Here is a 13059-nt window from a genome sequence, read left to right as displayed (position 1 = left end):
ATTTCGAACGCCCATGGAGAGAAAAACCCCTCTCAACCCCACGGAAAAATTTCAAACTCTACACGCGATTATATAGGTCTTGAAATTCAGGAGATTTAATTTTTTTAAGAGGAAAAATGTGGGTTTATCCTGGACAAGTACCATGCTCTTCCTTAAGACCTCTATAATCATGTGCTGGAGTTTGAGATTATTCCGTGCTTGGAGGAGAGTTTTATAATTATTTTCCGGTTTTATGTATGCAGAATGATCCTCTCGTATCGTTTTATTGGATGGATTGGATATGTACAATGTAATTTGTACGTGGGAGTGCAGTTTGCAATTTTTATACGCGGCGGGATTTGAAATGCCCGCGGGGAGAGAGAGGTCACGTGGTCCAAGATGGCGGCGGCCAATGAGGAGAGGCGCGGTAGTTGCTTGTTTTGAATGGCGGGAGAGAAAGGAGACCACGCTGCAGCGGGAGGGAAAATGTCACGTGTAAGTTTATTGTTAAATAATGCTTTATTGGATTTGATGTAAAAGGGAAGCTAGGTTATAAGAGCTACGTAATGTTTATAGGAAGATGAATCGCAAGAAACTCCGTTTTGATTACTCCGGAGGACCTCAAAAGCATGTTGACGATCCAGTTCGGCCAGTGTGGTAATCAGCTTGGACATTCATTATTCTCAAAGATATCGGAGGACATAATTTCAAATAAGACAGGGGTTTCTAGAGGGGATAATGGTTGGTACACCGAGGCAGCTTTCGAGAAGTGGTTCGAAGGGATCGCAAAGAATGGCAGACACTTGGCCAGGGCGATACTTGTGGATACAGAACAGAAGGTGGTCAACCGAGTGTGCGGAGACTCTGCAAAGGTCTGGACATACAGTTCGCAGAATTTAGTATATCGAGCTGGTGGAGGTTCCGCTAATAACTGGTCTTATGGATACATGGTGAAAGGGCGAGAGCTCGGAGACGAGACTCTGACAGTAGCGAAGCGAGTGGTCGAGAGATTGGATCGCTTGGACGGCATCCTCTTGCTGCTCAGTTCTGCCGGAGGCACTGGCTCTGGCGTCGGCAGTCACGTAGTCGAGCTTCTACGCAACGAGTTCCCTACGAAAACCATCGTCGCAGCGATCGTCCTGCCCTTCAGCTCTGGCGAAGTCGGAACGCAGAATTACAATACACTGCTGACGGTGGGGAAGTTTTGTGATAACGCAGACATGGTGATTTTATTCGAGAACGAGCAGATACATGGAATCTGCGTGCAATTGTTGAGGAACTTCGATGCAAGGCTGCAGCACTTGAACGATGTGGTGGCGCAGAAACTAATCTCTGTTTTCCAGCCTGTGAGGGACACTCGGAATGGTGCGAACTCTTTAGTTTCTCAAATTGTTCCGCAGCCATGCTATCGACTCGCTGCGATAAGAAGTACGCCACACGTGCCTCCGTTGTCCACTCAATACGAATCGGCCTGCAAGTGGGAGACCTATGTCCGACATATCAAACAGACCTTACGAGTGCCTATTTTCAATGACGAATTGACAGACATGGAAACCAGAGCTCTGTCTCGTCTGCCCAGCTCTACGAAAGGATTTCAATACTCTCGATCGGTTGCAAATCGACTCATGGCCCGTGGAAATTCTGGAAAAAGTGATCCGATAGTTTGTGCCGATCTAATGGATGACAATTTATACGCCAAGTGGATGCCTAGGCACAGTAGATTCGATTGTATCAACGAAGCAAGACAGTTACTTGGCCAGGATAAATTCCTGGCTCTCGTTACCAACAATTCTCAACTTAACCGGCCCCTAGAAGCAACCGTAGCCAAAGCCTGGAACGCTTACACTCATTCTGCATTTTTACACCAGTACAAGCGTTTTGGTCTCGAAGACGATGACTTTTTAAAGGCCTTCGCCAAGATCGAAAACATCATCAAAGTTTACAACGAACTGGAAACTAAGACCGATACGCAATAACTTATTTAACATTTAATCGGAGCCCACGAAGACAAATCTCTTGGGCATGCCAGATAAGTCAAATTTCAAACATGTTTATTACTGTTAAATTTAATTTATAAATCTTGTACTTTAAAGTCAATCTACAAGAGCGCATAGAAATACTTTTTCCAGCTCTACAAATTCAGTTAGGACCACTTCCCGCTTCCCCTCTCTCTCCCTCCCACGCTTGGAGTATGGGTGGGAGAGAGACAGCGCTACGGCGGGAGAAAGGCAGCGGCAGGGAGTCGGCGCGCGCGCATGCGTGCCGCCCGCTTCGCCGGTCACGGGAGCGCTCCAGCCGCAGTGGCTCTCGGGCGCGCGAGGACGCCGACGCCGCTGGCGCGCGCCATTTTGTTTCAGTCTCGGGACGCGTTCGTCGGGGTGCTCCTCGGGGTTGTCTTCGTCGAGCGTCGGCGCTTCGGGAGTGTTGTTCTTCGTATTTTAGGTGGAAGATCTACGACGAGGAGGGGCAAGAAAGCGACTCGTATGGCGCGAGAGGCGGCGACGCCGATGATATCCCCGAGACTACAAAGCCCCCAGGAGAGGGACTCGCAGGTGGGAGCAGGAATTCCGCGATCGATATTCTCCCCGAGAACGCTTTCTCGTGGTTTAGCGCGAGATTCCTCTTTTTTAGAAGGTTTAGGCCCTGGGAATGCAAGACACTCAAGAAAGGACCTCCCCAGCTTTACTACACAATTCCACAGATTTTTATTTACCCCTGTTCGTAGGCCTCGTTACAAATAATCATCCCTTCCTAATTACACGCATTTTTATTTAACCCTTTTCGAAGACCACGCTACGAATTATCATTCCTTCCGAATTTTACACATTTTTATTTAACCCTTTTCGAAGACCACGCTACGAATTATCATCCCTTTCGAATTATACGCATTTTTATTTAACCCTTCTCGAAGACCACGCTACGAATTATCATCCCTTTCGAATTTTACACATTTTTAATTAACCCCTTACGAAGACTACATTACGAATATTCACCCCTTTCGAATTACACGCATTTTTATTTAACCCTTTACGAAGACCACATTACGAATATTCACCCCTTTCGAATTACACACATTTTTAATTAACCCCTTACGAAGACTACATTACGAATATTCACCCCTTTCGAATTACACGCATTTTTATTTAACCCTTTACGAAGACCACATTACGAATATTCACCCCTTTCGAATTACACGCATTTTTATTTAACCCTTTATGAAGACCACGGTACGAATATTCACCCCTTTCGAATTATACACATTTTTATTTACCCCTTTCCGAAGGCCACAGTACAAGCATTTACCCCTTGCGCTTGGGTTTAATTATGAACAATTTTATTGATATGTAATACATGCCGTGGGATAGCGCCATGTTGGAAAACGCATTTTAACATCGGCGGGAGAAATTGGGGAAGAGCCTTTCGGAGGATTTTGGAAATGTAAACAGGGGTCTTCCATCGGACGAGCGAAGGGACCTTTTATGGGGGGTACAGGTCCATTTAGGCTTTCCATTTTCCACCATGACCGCCATAAATCAACGGAACCTGCCGGCTCGGCTCCTCGGACAATGATCCTCTTCGTCGGTCTTCGACCGGTTTCTAAAATCCTTACCTGCGCCTTTTTCACTCTCCATTTCTCCTGTTGGGGTCTTCGAACATGGGTTTCTTCCCATGGCTTTACCCGAAATTCTCCCAACTTCCTCCAATTGAGAAAACCCCCGAATCGGTTTCTTATTTCGTACGCGGAATAATTATTTCAAGGCATCCAATTTAACGGGAAGAAAATGATTCATTACACCTTTATACGTCCTGTTAACGAATATAAATCTCGCACAGGCGTGTATTCCTTTTCCCCGGGACATTGCGACACTTCTTGCGTGCCAAAAGTGCCGGAATATTGGGAATAGGTATTTTTTAAACGAGCAGAAAAGTTGGATCGCCGTCCGCTCGTTCGGTGACTTCAATGCCGGCTCGAGTGGTAAGCGATGTCGCGAAGTCAGTCTCTCGCAAATGACCTGGGATTTAATTTTCTAGGCATTCCCTTATTTCCCTTTCTTCTGCCGTTCATTCCTACGTATAAATCAGGGGGGAAGTTAGATTTAAAGGGAACGAAATAGGGGAGAGGACACTTTTTGCCGAATTCGGGAGGGCTTTCTTCCGAGGAGTCATTCGACGCCGCGTCATACCGCGGAAGGGCTTGATGTACTATCGTGTGACACGTTAAAATACATGGAAACCGCCTTGAATAATGACCAAGATCGAATTGCCCTTTCCCATTCCCTTCTGAGAGTCACCCTAAGCTTTAATTCTGACTCGCGGCCATCAAAACCGTAGGGGTCGATGTCGCATGTCGACGGAAAGTGCACGCGACGCCATGAAGTTGGTTTAGAAGAAGAGTTTTCTTGTGTCCTTCCTCTTTTGACATTTTACGGGAGTTTAAAACGAAGATATGCATAAAAGTTTATACCAAAAGGTGTAAACAATCGCAAGAAAAATACCCAACGCCCTGAAGTCGAGTTTTGTTGTGTCCTCCCTCTTTTGGCATTTTCCGGGAATTTAAAATGAAGATATGCATAAAAGTTTATATCAAAAGGTATAAACAATTGCTAGAAATATACCCAACGCCCCGAAGTCGGTTTAGTTTGCATCGAGGGATGTTATATGAATTTGTTAGCCTCGGTATAGCTGCTGTACCGCTGAGATATTTTGGGATAGAGTCTTCCAACTGTCTGGTGTCTTCTTTTCGTTGGAATTCCTCGGAGGGGGCTTAATTGCCGTGTAGAGAGGCTAATATGAAGAGGTGTACCCGCGCCGCCATCTTGGATTGGCGAAATCTCTCTAAAATTCCCTTCCGCGTGCATCTATCGACATTATATGAACTTAATAGCCCAGATATTTGTGTGCAGGGTCTTCCGAATGTTTTTTCGACTTCTTTTCGTTGGAATATTTTGCGGGCGGGGGTTTAATTACCATGTATAATGTCTAATATGAACGGGTATCCCGCGCGGCCATCTTGAATTGGCGAAAAATCTCTAAAATTCGTATAAGCGTGCATCTATCGACATTATATGAACTCTATAGCCGAGATATTTGTGTGCAGGGTCTTCCGACTGTTTTGCCGACTTCTTTTCGTTGGAATTTTTTGCGAGCGGGGGTTTAATTACCACGTAGAGTGTCTAATATGAACGGGTATCCCGCGCGGCCATCTTGGATTTACGAAATCTCTCTAAAATTCTGTTACGTGTGCATCTATCGACATTATATGAACTCTATAGCCCAGATATTTGTGGGCAGGGTCTTCCGACTTCTTTTCGTTGGAATTTTTTTGCGGGCGGGGGTTTAATTACCATGTAGACTGGCTAATATGAAGATCCCTTGGGCCCGGTATGCGAGGACCACATACCACACCTCTTACTAGACCAGGACGCGAGCATTCCGACGAACCCGTCCCCCCTGTTACGCCAAACCCGGTGTTTCTCTTTTTCGCCGAGACTCGCATTCCTGCGAAGCCGGCTCCCTACGTCTGTTTTGATCCTCCACGGCGACTACCTTAAGGCGAAGTGAAACCCCCTTAAAAAAAATCGCTTTTTTTAAAGGGCATTAGACCAAACTGTCCGAAACTTTGACACATCACTCCTGATCTAATTTTATCCAAAATTACATGGTTTATTTATTTTATAATTATTCTTTGATACCCGACAATAGATATTAAATGACAATCCCATGGCTCCGTGTTCCGAGGGTTAATTTCTTATAAATCCAAGGTTAAACCTTCATTCCCAAGTTCAATAATGGAATAATAGGACAAAACAGTTGTAATAGTATTTTTTTTACACCCGAAGAAGCTGTTTTTTTTATTTTATTGCGGTTGTTCCTGATTTTTCGATTGAATCGGGCGCGCGCCACGTGACCCCGGTTCTCCAAGATGGCGGCGCCGCGCGGTAATTTCAAAACGAGCCGCGGCTCGGGAAACCCATCTAGCTCGAGTTTGGCAATGATTATTGAGTCACGGTGGGGAAAAGATCGCGGAAAAGGGAAAAGAAATGTTGTTACCGTTTGTCTCGCGGTCTGGAAAGCCTCGGATAGCGATTTACTTGCCGAGATCGATCTGGGTCGCGACTCGCGGACGAAAGGCAGTTCTCTGTATCCCCCCAGGAGGGCGTTTCGCAATCGCGAGCGGGACTTGCGGTTTTTTTTTTATTCCCTCTCTTCCCTTTCTTCAAACCACTGGATTTCTTTTCTTTAACAGACGCGTGACGGTGAAAATGTTTATTATATCTATACACGTGTTATTTGTTATGCACATGCTCTTATATATATTTTCTTCCTCACTGGATTTTTTTTTCTTATTCTTATTTTCTTTCTTTTTTTGCTGTTTTAGGTCTGACGCGTCGTAGATCTCACCAGGATGCGCACCCCAGCGGAGACGGAGACGCTCTCGCAGCCCGAGGCGTTCAAGTTCGACCCCCAGGAGATGGGAACCTCGTCTGGGAGTCAGGTCGTCCTTACGGGTTCCCCGCCGGAGGCGCACATCTTTACCAACAGGTCAGTCAGCTGTGATTTAGTTACCGGCGCGCCCGAGAGGCGGCGCCACGATACTAATACGTACTACCTTAAAGTTATTATGTTCGAACGTTTAGGGGGGCTATTACGTTAAACAAATTGAGGGAAAATTGTTAAGAAATAATTATTTAGCAATTTTTAACTGTGTGTCGTTTAGCTGCACATGTAAAGACGTAAAAGTTATTAAGAAACAATTAATTAGCCATTTTAAACTGTGTGTCGTTTAGCGCGCAAATTGTTAAGAAAATTGTAATTTTAAACTGTGTCGTTTAGCGCGCATATAGAGACGTAAAAATTGTTAATAAACAATTAATTATCCATTTTAAACTGCCTATGGTTTAGCGCGCATATTTAATTTGTAATTTTAAACTGTCTATCATTTAGCGCACATACAGACGTAAANATGAACAAATTGAAATTTCATGAGTTTCAGGACATTCCTTGTTCATATTGTAAAATTAGAATAGATTTGGTACACTCGGTTTGGAGATAAGTTTCATAAACGAGATTTCATTATTTATAATAAATTGAAAAAATATGAACAAATTGAAATTTCATGAGTTTCAGGACCTTCCTTATTCATGTTGTAAAATTAGAAACGGTTTGGCGAGAAGTTTCATAATCGAGAATTCTTTGACGCCACTTTCACATCCCCTTAAGGTGATACGAAAGGGTTAATCTATGTACTCATTCTAGTTTTTTTTTTCTTTTCTTCGTCTGGGGAGTTTCTTTAGAGAAATTTGAGACCATAACCTCAATCTTCATTGCTTTTCAGCATGCTGTGCATCCAGGAGGAGTTGGGCCAGCTCGGGGGGATCGCGGGAGGACCTACGATCAGTAATCCCCTAGACACTAGTGTCCCTATAAGCTCGCACTCGGAGGAGAAGACGCACTCTAGTGAGGGCGTCCCGAAGTGTGTCCCCGGGACCATCACCCTGGACCAGAGATCCAGCTGGGTGGAGGGCATCCTGGGGTGCATGAGGCCCGTCTGGACCATGCTCTCCAAGGCCGCCATCAACGAGAAGATCAAAGGCCACCAGAGTACGCGTTTCTTTTCTAAAGGCGTTTCACTTTACGTTTCATCGTATGCAATATATATATACAGGGTTTGTTCGAAAAGTAATGCCAGTGATTTAATTTCGAAGCGACTATAAAACTTCCCTAACTTCCCTAACTGGATGTTCCGAAAGGTTTCAAAGTTTACACTGTGAACGTGTTAATTAAGAAATTTAAGAACAATTGAATGTTTATGGGTATCGAAACCTTCCTTATTACCTCCATATTTATTTTGTTAAGTATTGAAACGATTCGATACACTCATTTAGGATATAAGCTTCATATGAGAGATTTCTTTGACGCCACTTTCACATCGGTCTAATTGTTTTAATTGTTTTAATGGTTTTTTAGCTGACGACTGGGAGATTCCATTCGAGTCGATCAGCGAACTGCAGTGGTTAGGCTCCGGAGCCCAGGGTGCAGTTTTCAGTGGCAAACTCAACAAGGAGGTCGTAGCTGTGAAGAAGGTGCGCGAGCCTAGAGAGACCGACATTAAACACTTACGGAAGCTCAACCATCCCAACATCGTACAGTTCAAGTGAGCCGAGTTCAAAAAGACCTCATTTATCCACAACGTTCTTCTTACGTTCTAAATCCCTAGACTCTTAAAACTCTCTCGATGATCCTGAACATTTTTCAATGCGCTTGTCTATTTTTTAACACTATATTATTCACAACGTAGTATAAGGAGATAGGTTAGGTAAGTATAATTAATTTTTGGGTTATCTTTTCAGGGGTGTTTGCACGCAGGCACCGTGTTACTGCATAATTATGGAGTTCTGTCCATATGGACCGCTTTACGATCTGCTGAGAGCTGGTGAACCCGTTCCTCCTCCTCGACTAGTCTCCTGGTCTAAACAAATCGCAGCAGGCATGACGTACCTTCATGCCCACAAAATAATTCACAGGGATCTGAAGAGTCCGAAGTAGGTGGAAATTAATACAGTGACTTAAAGTGATACGAAAGGGCAGAACGTGAACTTGTGAAGTTTCATTTTTCAAGAAAAGTGCCTCCTTTAAGAGATGTCATCGGTTTCTTTATAGTGTACTCATCGGACGAGGGGAAGTTGTCAAGATCAGTGATTTCGGTACAAGTCGAGAGTGGAATGAAATCAGTACGAAGATGAGTTTTGCTGGTACCGTAGCCTGGATGGCTCCGGAGATCATCAGGAACGAGCCCTGCTCGGAGAAGGTGGATATTTGGTGAGCCTCGAAGCATGAACCTGATCGTTAGAGTATATATAAATTTTCAACAGCTCGGTTCGAAGTAATACGTAGGCTGACTCTTTAATATCCTCTTAAGGTCTTACGGAGTTGTGTTATGGGAGTTGCTGAGTGGAGAGATTCCGTACAAGGACGTGGACTCATCAGCAATTATTTGGGGTGTCGGCAACAACTCTCTTCATCTTCCGATACCTGCCAGTTGTCCGGAAGGGTATAGGTTACTTGTCAAACAATGTTGGGCTGCGAAGCCAAGGAATAGACCATCGTTCAAGCACATTGAGATCCATCTAGGCATTGCTGCCGTGGAGGTGCTTTGCACGAAACCAGACGAGTACTTTAAAACTCAGGTAAAACAGTGAACGGTGGTCATGATCTTCTCCGATTCATCGAAGAGATTTTTTTTAAATTTTAGATTTGAGATAGAAAAAAAATAATACCAATCAGTGAAATCTCCCCTTTGGGTTTCAGCAAACCTGGAAGGACGAGATCAGAGTGCACATGAAGCAGATCCAGACGAACAGCTGCAGCAGTCCTCGGTTCGAAGCAGATTTAATTCGACGAAGGGAAGATGAGCTCAGACATGCACAGGACATCAGAGAGCATTACGAAAGGAAATTAGAAAGGACGAATAATTTGTACTTAGAATTGAGTGCCGTGCTGCTGCAGTTGGAGCAACGAGAGAGAGATGTGATAAAGTTAGTGACGACAGTGTTAGATATTAATGCACACCCTTCGTAACTATTTTCTGTACATTCAATTGTTAATTGATTCACATTTGGAGTAAGATGAGAGATTTTCTAATGGGTTTAAGTAACAATTGCCCATGTTTGATCTTTTCAATCGATGGGCATGGCTTATCGTTGAGAGGTATTGACTGCGTAATCAGGAATCTTAATTATTTGCTCCAGGAGGGAACAACAATCGGGCTATAAACAGTGTAAAAAACGACTTGTGCATCCTCTACTTAAGGCCCAGGAAAGACTTCACCGCAGAAGAAATCCTACGGTGCAGTTGTCGACTTCTTCGACACCGACCACTCCACCCTCACCTACAGACTCTCCGCAGAGTCCAGTTAAAGCAACCTTGTACACGCAATTGAACGAGTCCAATCAGCCAGAAACCGTCCTGGCTCCTAGCAATAGCTTCAAGCAACGTAAATACAGACACCGAAGGGTTGGATCTGGCTGCGGAATCAGTTCCACTCCTAGATCGAGTCCTCACCGAGAGAGAAAGGTTAGTTTAAATTCCCACAAAATTAAAAGAAGCATCTCTGGATAACCATCTACAATATAAAGTAAGCTAACAATCTCTAATATAGGTCTACAATTTAAAATACTTTAAAGAACATTAGTATAGAAAGAAATTCCCAGATAAGGCATATAGGCTGGAAGTTCCCTGGTCCTCCGCGAGTGGCGCTAACATCGTTGCATCTTCTGGGCTCTCTCTCAGCGGAACCGGCTTTATTTCCCCTTGTACCTCGTGGCATGAGGATTGTAATTAAAGGAATTGTTTCTTTTCAGAGCACCGAGGTGTCTGCTCGCTACGTGGACAATCAGACGCAAACAGAAATGGAGAACGTAAGCGAGGTTGATCAGAAATCCACGACGCCGGTCAATGCGAACAATCGCGAATGTGCGGAGTACTTGGACAAGTACAATTCCGAGGTGCCGGCTTTGGCCGATCCTGCTACGGAATGCCTTAATGGGAACCAAATCCAGAACGAGACTCATTATAGGCTTCGGTCTAGCTCCTGTTCAAGTCCTGAGCCCCCTAACGAGAACCACGCGAACGGGAACGAGAGACTTCGGGAATGCAGCGACGACGACAACCTCGAGACTCTAGGGAGAAAAGTCAGCGAGATCCTCAACGCGAACCGCCTCATCTCCCCCATGGACAATGGGAACTGCGATGACGTCATTATATCCCACGGGTAATTCCTCGTTCTGTTAATATTCAACAATATATTAAACAACCCTTAAGGTGGTACGAAAGGCTCTATGCGTATCTAAACGCGAAGAATTCAGAAGTCCCGTAGAAGCCTAGGTCCTATGTTAGCGCTTGATGCGGTAAAAGTTGGAACTAACGAACAAAAACGCGAAAGTATGAAGCTTTTCGTGTAAAGAAATTCGCTGTATATCGCCATAAGATGAAGAGATGATTACAGCGCCGCCACCCGTTGCTTAACGTACTATCGAGCATCTACGTCCGTCTTTTGATTTATTTGCTGAACGTCACCGTATGAAACTTCTCCAAATGAGTGCCAGGAATAATTTGAAACCTTAACACGAGATTTTCTCAGCAGGGTCAAGGATGATCTCTTGAAGCTACCTGGACATTTCTGCGGGATTATCATCAGCGGGACTAATGTCAGACACGAGGAGCAAGAAATTAAAGTTAGGTCTTCCTCGGACTCCGTTGATGCCATGTGCGACCACGAGGACGATGCATACGAGGAGAGCTGGTCCGATGAGGAAGGAGAGGATCCTAGTTACACGTACAATTACTCCCTAAGGCGTAGAAGGTGAGTGTATTTCCAATAAATTCAAGATAAATCTTAAAATGTTATTTATATTTATACCTCATTTATGCTGATATTTCAGTATCGCTAGAAGACCCATCGGGCCAGGCTGCAGGTTGAGAAGATTTAAACACCCTTCGTCAAGAGTCGAAGGAGTTTTGGCCTCCGATGAGGAGAACACATCGGAGTATTCCCATCCACCATCGAGCCAATCCTCCACCCTGGAGAGCAACCCAGACATGCAGAGAGTCCTTCGGAACATCCATCACTCGAATAAGGTGGAGATCCTATAAAATGACTCTTCGAAGATGGAACGATGAAGATATAATGACCCTTTCGTGCCACCTTAAGTCCCTGCGTAGCCTGTATTCAAATGACTTATTAGTACAACGGAGTGTGTAATTTGTTAGTAACAATGAAATGCTTCGCAGAGGAAAGCCAGGGAGGAGGAAGCTTCTGACATGTCGAGTCAATCGGAGACCGATGAGATGAGCAACATCACCATCGCAGCTCGACCAGGGAATCCTTCGAAGATAGAGAGTAGAGTTTGAGGCACGGTCTACATTTATTTCCCAGGCCTCTAAACAACGTACAATTTGGTAAACAAAAAAGCAATGCGCTTACAGAACCCGTCCCACAGCATTTTACACGTTTTCCTCAGATTTTCCGTCTCTCCATTTCTTTTCTAACCTAGTTCTTATTTATCGATGCATCGGGGGCCCTGTAAGTGCTCTCTCTCTCTTTCTCCGATGAGGTGGAAATTATATTTTCATTAGCGTAACAAATTGTTCACCAGTGAAAGGGATTGTTCAGGAGTGAAGAGACATTATTCAGGAGCGGGATAAAAAATAAGAAAGAAAAATCGCTTTGGTTAGGAAGAGAGAAGAAGAGAGAGAGAGGAGTTTACGGAAGGAAATTGTAATTGTAGAAAGTCCCTTATAATTGTAATTAGCAATTAATTACCAGGATACTGCGTAGCTTTAAGCGTAAGTACGGGGGGATTACTTTGTATTAACTGGAACTAGCCCGAGAAGTTCCAAGGAACGTCGGCAACGTAGGCATTTATAAAAATCTCCTTTACCGACGTCGATAGAGTTCCGAGAGGTCTTTCACTCCACCTTAAGAGAGATTTTGACGAAAGGGAGATGGGAGTGATTTTTTTAACGAGGAAGAGATTGATATTCTAAAGTGTATGAAAGTAGAGGAAGGTCGTCGATTCGATTACACTCGCGGTAATTACTCTGTACATAGGCTCTCATTAATTAGACATCTCTCGCCATTCTCTGTATAAATGTCCGTCGCATCTCGGTTTTGTGATATGGTCCCTCGCAGGGCGGATCCGCATTGGAACTCCCTAACCTCACTTTTCAAGGTCACGCGAGAAGAGTTCTCGTTTATAACACTTTTTTCCGAATTTAAGGTACCGAATCGCTTCAAACTTGACAATGTCAATGTCAAGGGCATAAGGAAGGTCCCGACACTCGTGAAATTACATATTTTTCAAGAATATTTTAATAATACCTCTAAAAAATTCCCATCTCTTACTAGGCGCATTGTTGGCATTTTTTTTCGCGTTTAATTGTTTACGGGATTTGGCAAAACCGCGATGCAAAATGATAGGGATATNCTGATAAGAACTTCTCATCCTTATTTAATTCTCAGTGTCGTACTATAATAGTTTATCTGTAGAAAAGTGATTTAGCTCATTCCACTAGGAGTAA

At 44.1% G+C, this 13059-nt stretch overlaps 2 protein-coding genes across 4 annotated transcripts; both read left to right on the top strand.

The window, feature by feature from the left end:
- Positions 1–8: 8 nt before the first annotated feature.
- On the top strand, positions 9–2076 carry LOC105703551 (tubulin delta chain). The gene is made up of 3 exons (XM_012432036.2): positions 9–76; positions 243–474; positions 556–2076. The coding sequence occupies exon 3, from the start codon at positions 609–611 to the stop codon at positions 1953–1955; it is 1347 nt and encodes a 448-aa protein (XP_012287459.1). The 5' UTR covers positions 9–76; positions 243–474; positions 556–608; the 3' UTR covers positions 1956–2076.
- A 283-nt stretch (positions 2077–2359) lies between these two features.
- Positions 2360–12958, top strand: LOC105703550 (mitogen-activated protein kinase kinase kinase 12). Of its 3 annotated transcripts, XM_023433972.1 has the most exons (13): positions 2360–2531; positions 6359–6522; positions 7316–7581; positions 7948–8134; positions 8331–8522; positions 8641–8799; positions 8900–9167; positions 9289–9515; positions 9729–10053; positions 10341–10750; positions 11120–11341; positions 11421–11616; positions 11770–12958. In XM_023433972.1, exons 2-13 carry the CDS (start codon positions 6386–6388, stop codon positions 11887–11889), a joined length of 2709 nt encoding a protein of 902 aa, XP_023289740.1. In that variant the 5' UTR covers positions 2360–2531; positions 6359–6385; the 3' UTR covers positions 11890–12958. The 3 variants fall into 3 exon arrangements, with proteins under 3 accessions (XP_023289740.1, XP_023289741.1, XP_023289742.1); XM_023433973.1 differs by lacking the exon at positions 2360–2531 and having other exon boundaries at positions 5701–6522; XM_023433974.1 differs by lacking the exon at positions 2360–2531 and having other exon boundaries at positions 6386–6522; positions 11123–11341.
- Positions 12959–13059: the final 101 nt, after the last annotated feature.

This window comes from Orussus abietinus, unplaced genomic scaffold (assembly GCF_000612105.2).
Source record: "Orussus abietinus isolate OABI.00-Male unplaced genomic scaffold, Oabi_2.0 scaffold83, whole genome shotgun sequence".
Classification (NCBI taxonomy): Eukaryota; Metazoa; Arthropoda; class Insecta; order Hymenoptera; family Orussidae; genus Orussus; species Orussus abietinus.
Note: the sequence above shows the minus strand (reverse complement) of the source record. Positions and strands in the feature narration are given on the sequence as shown.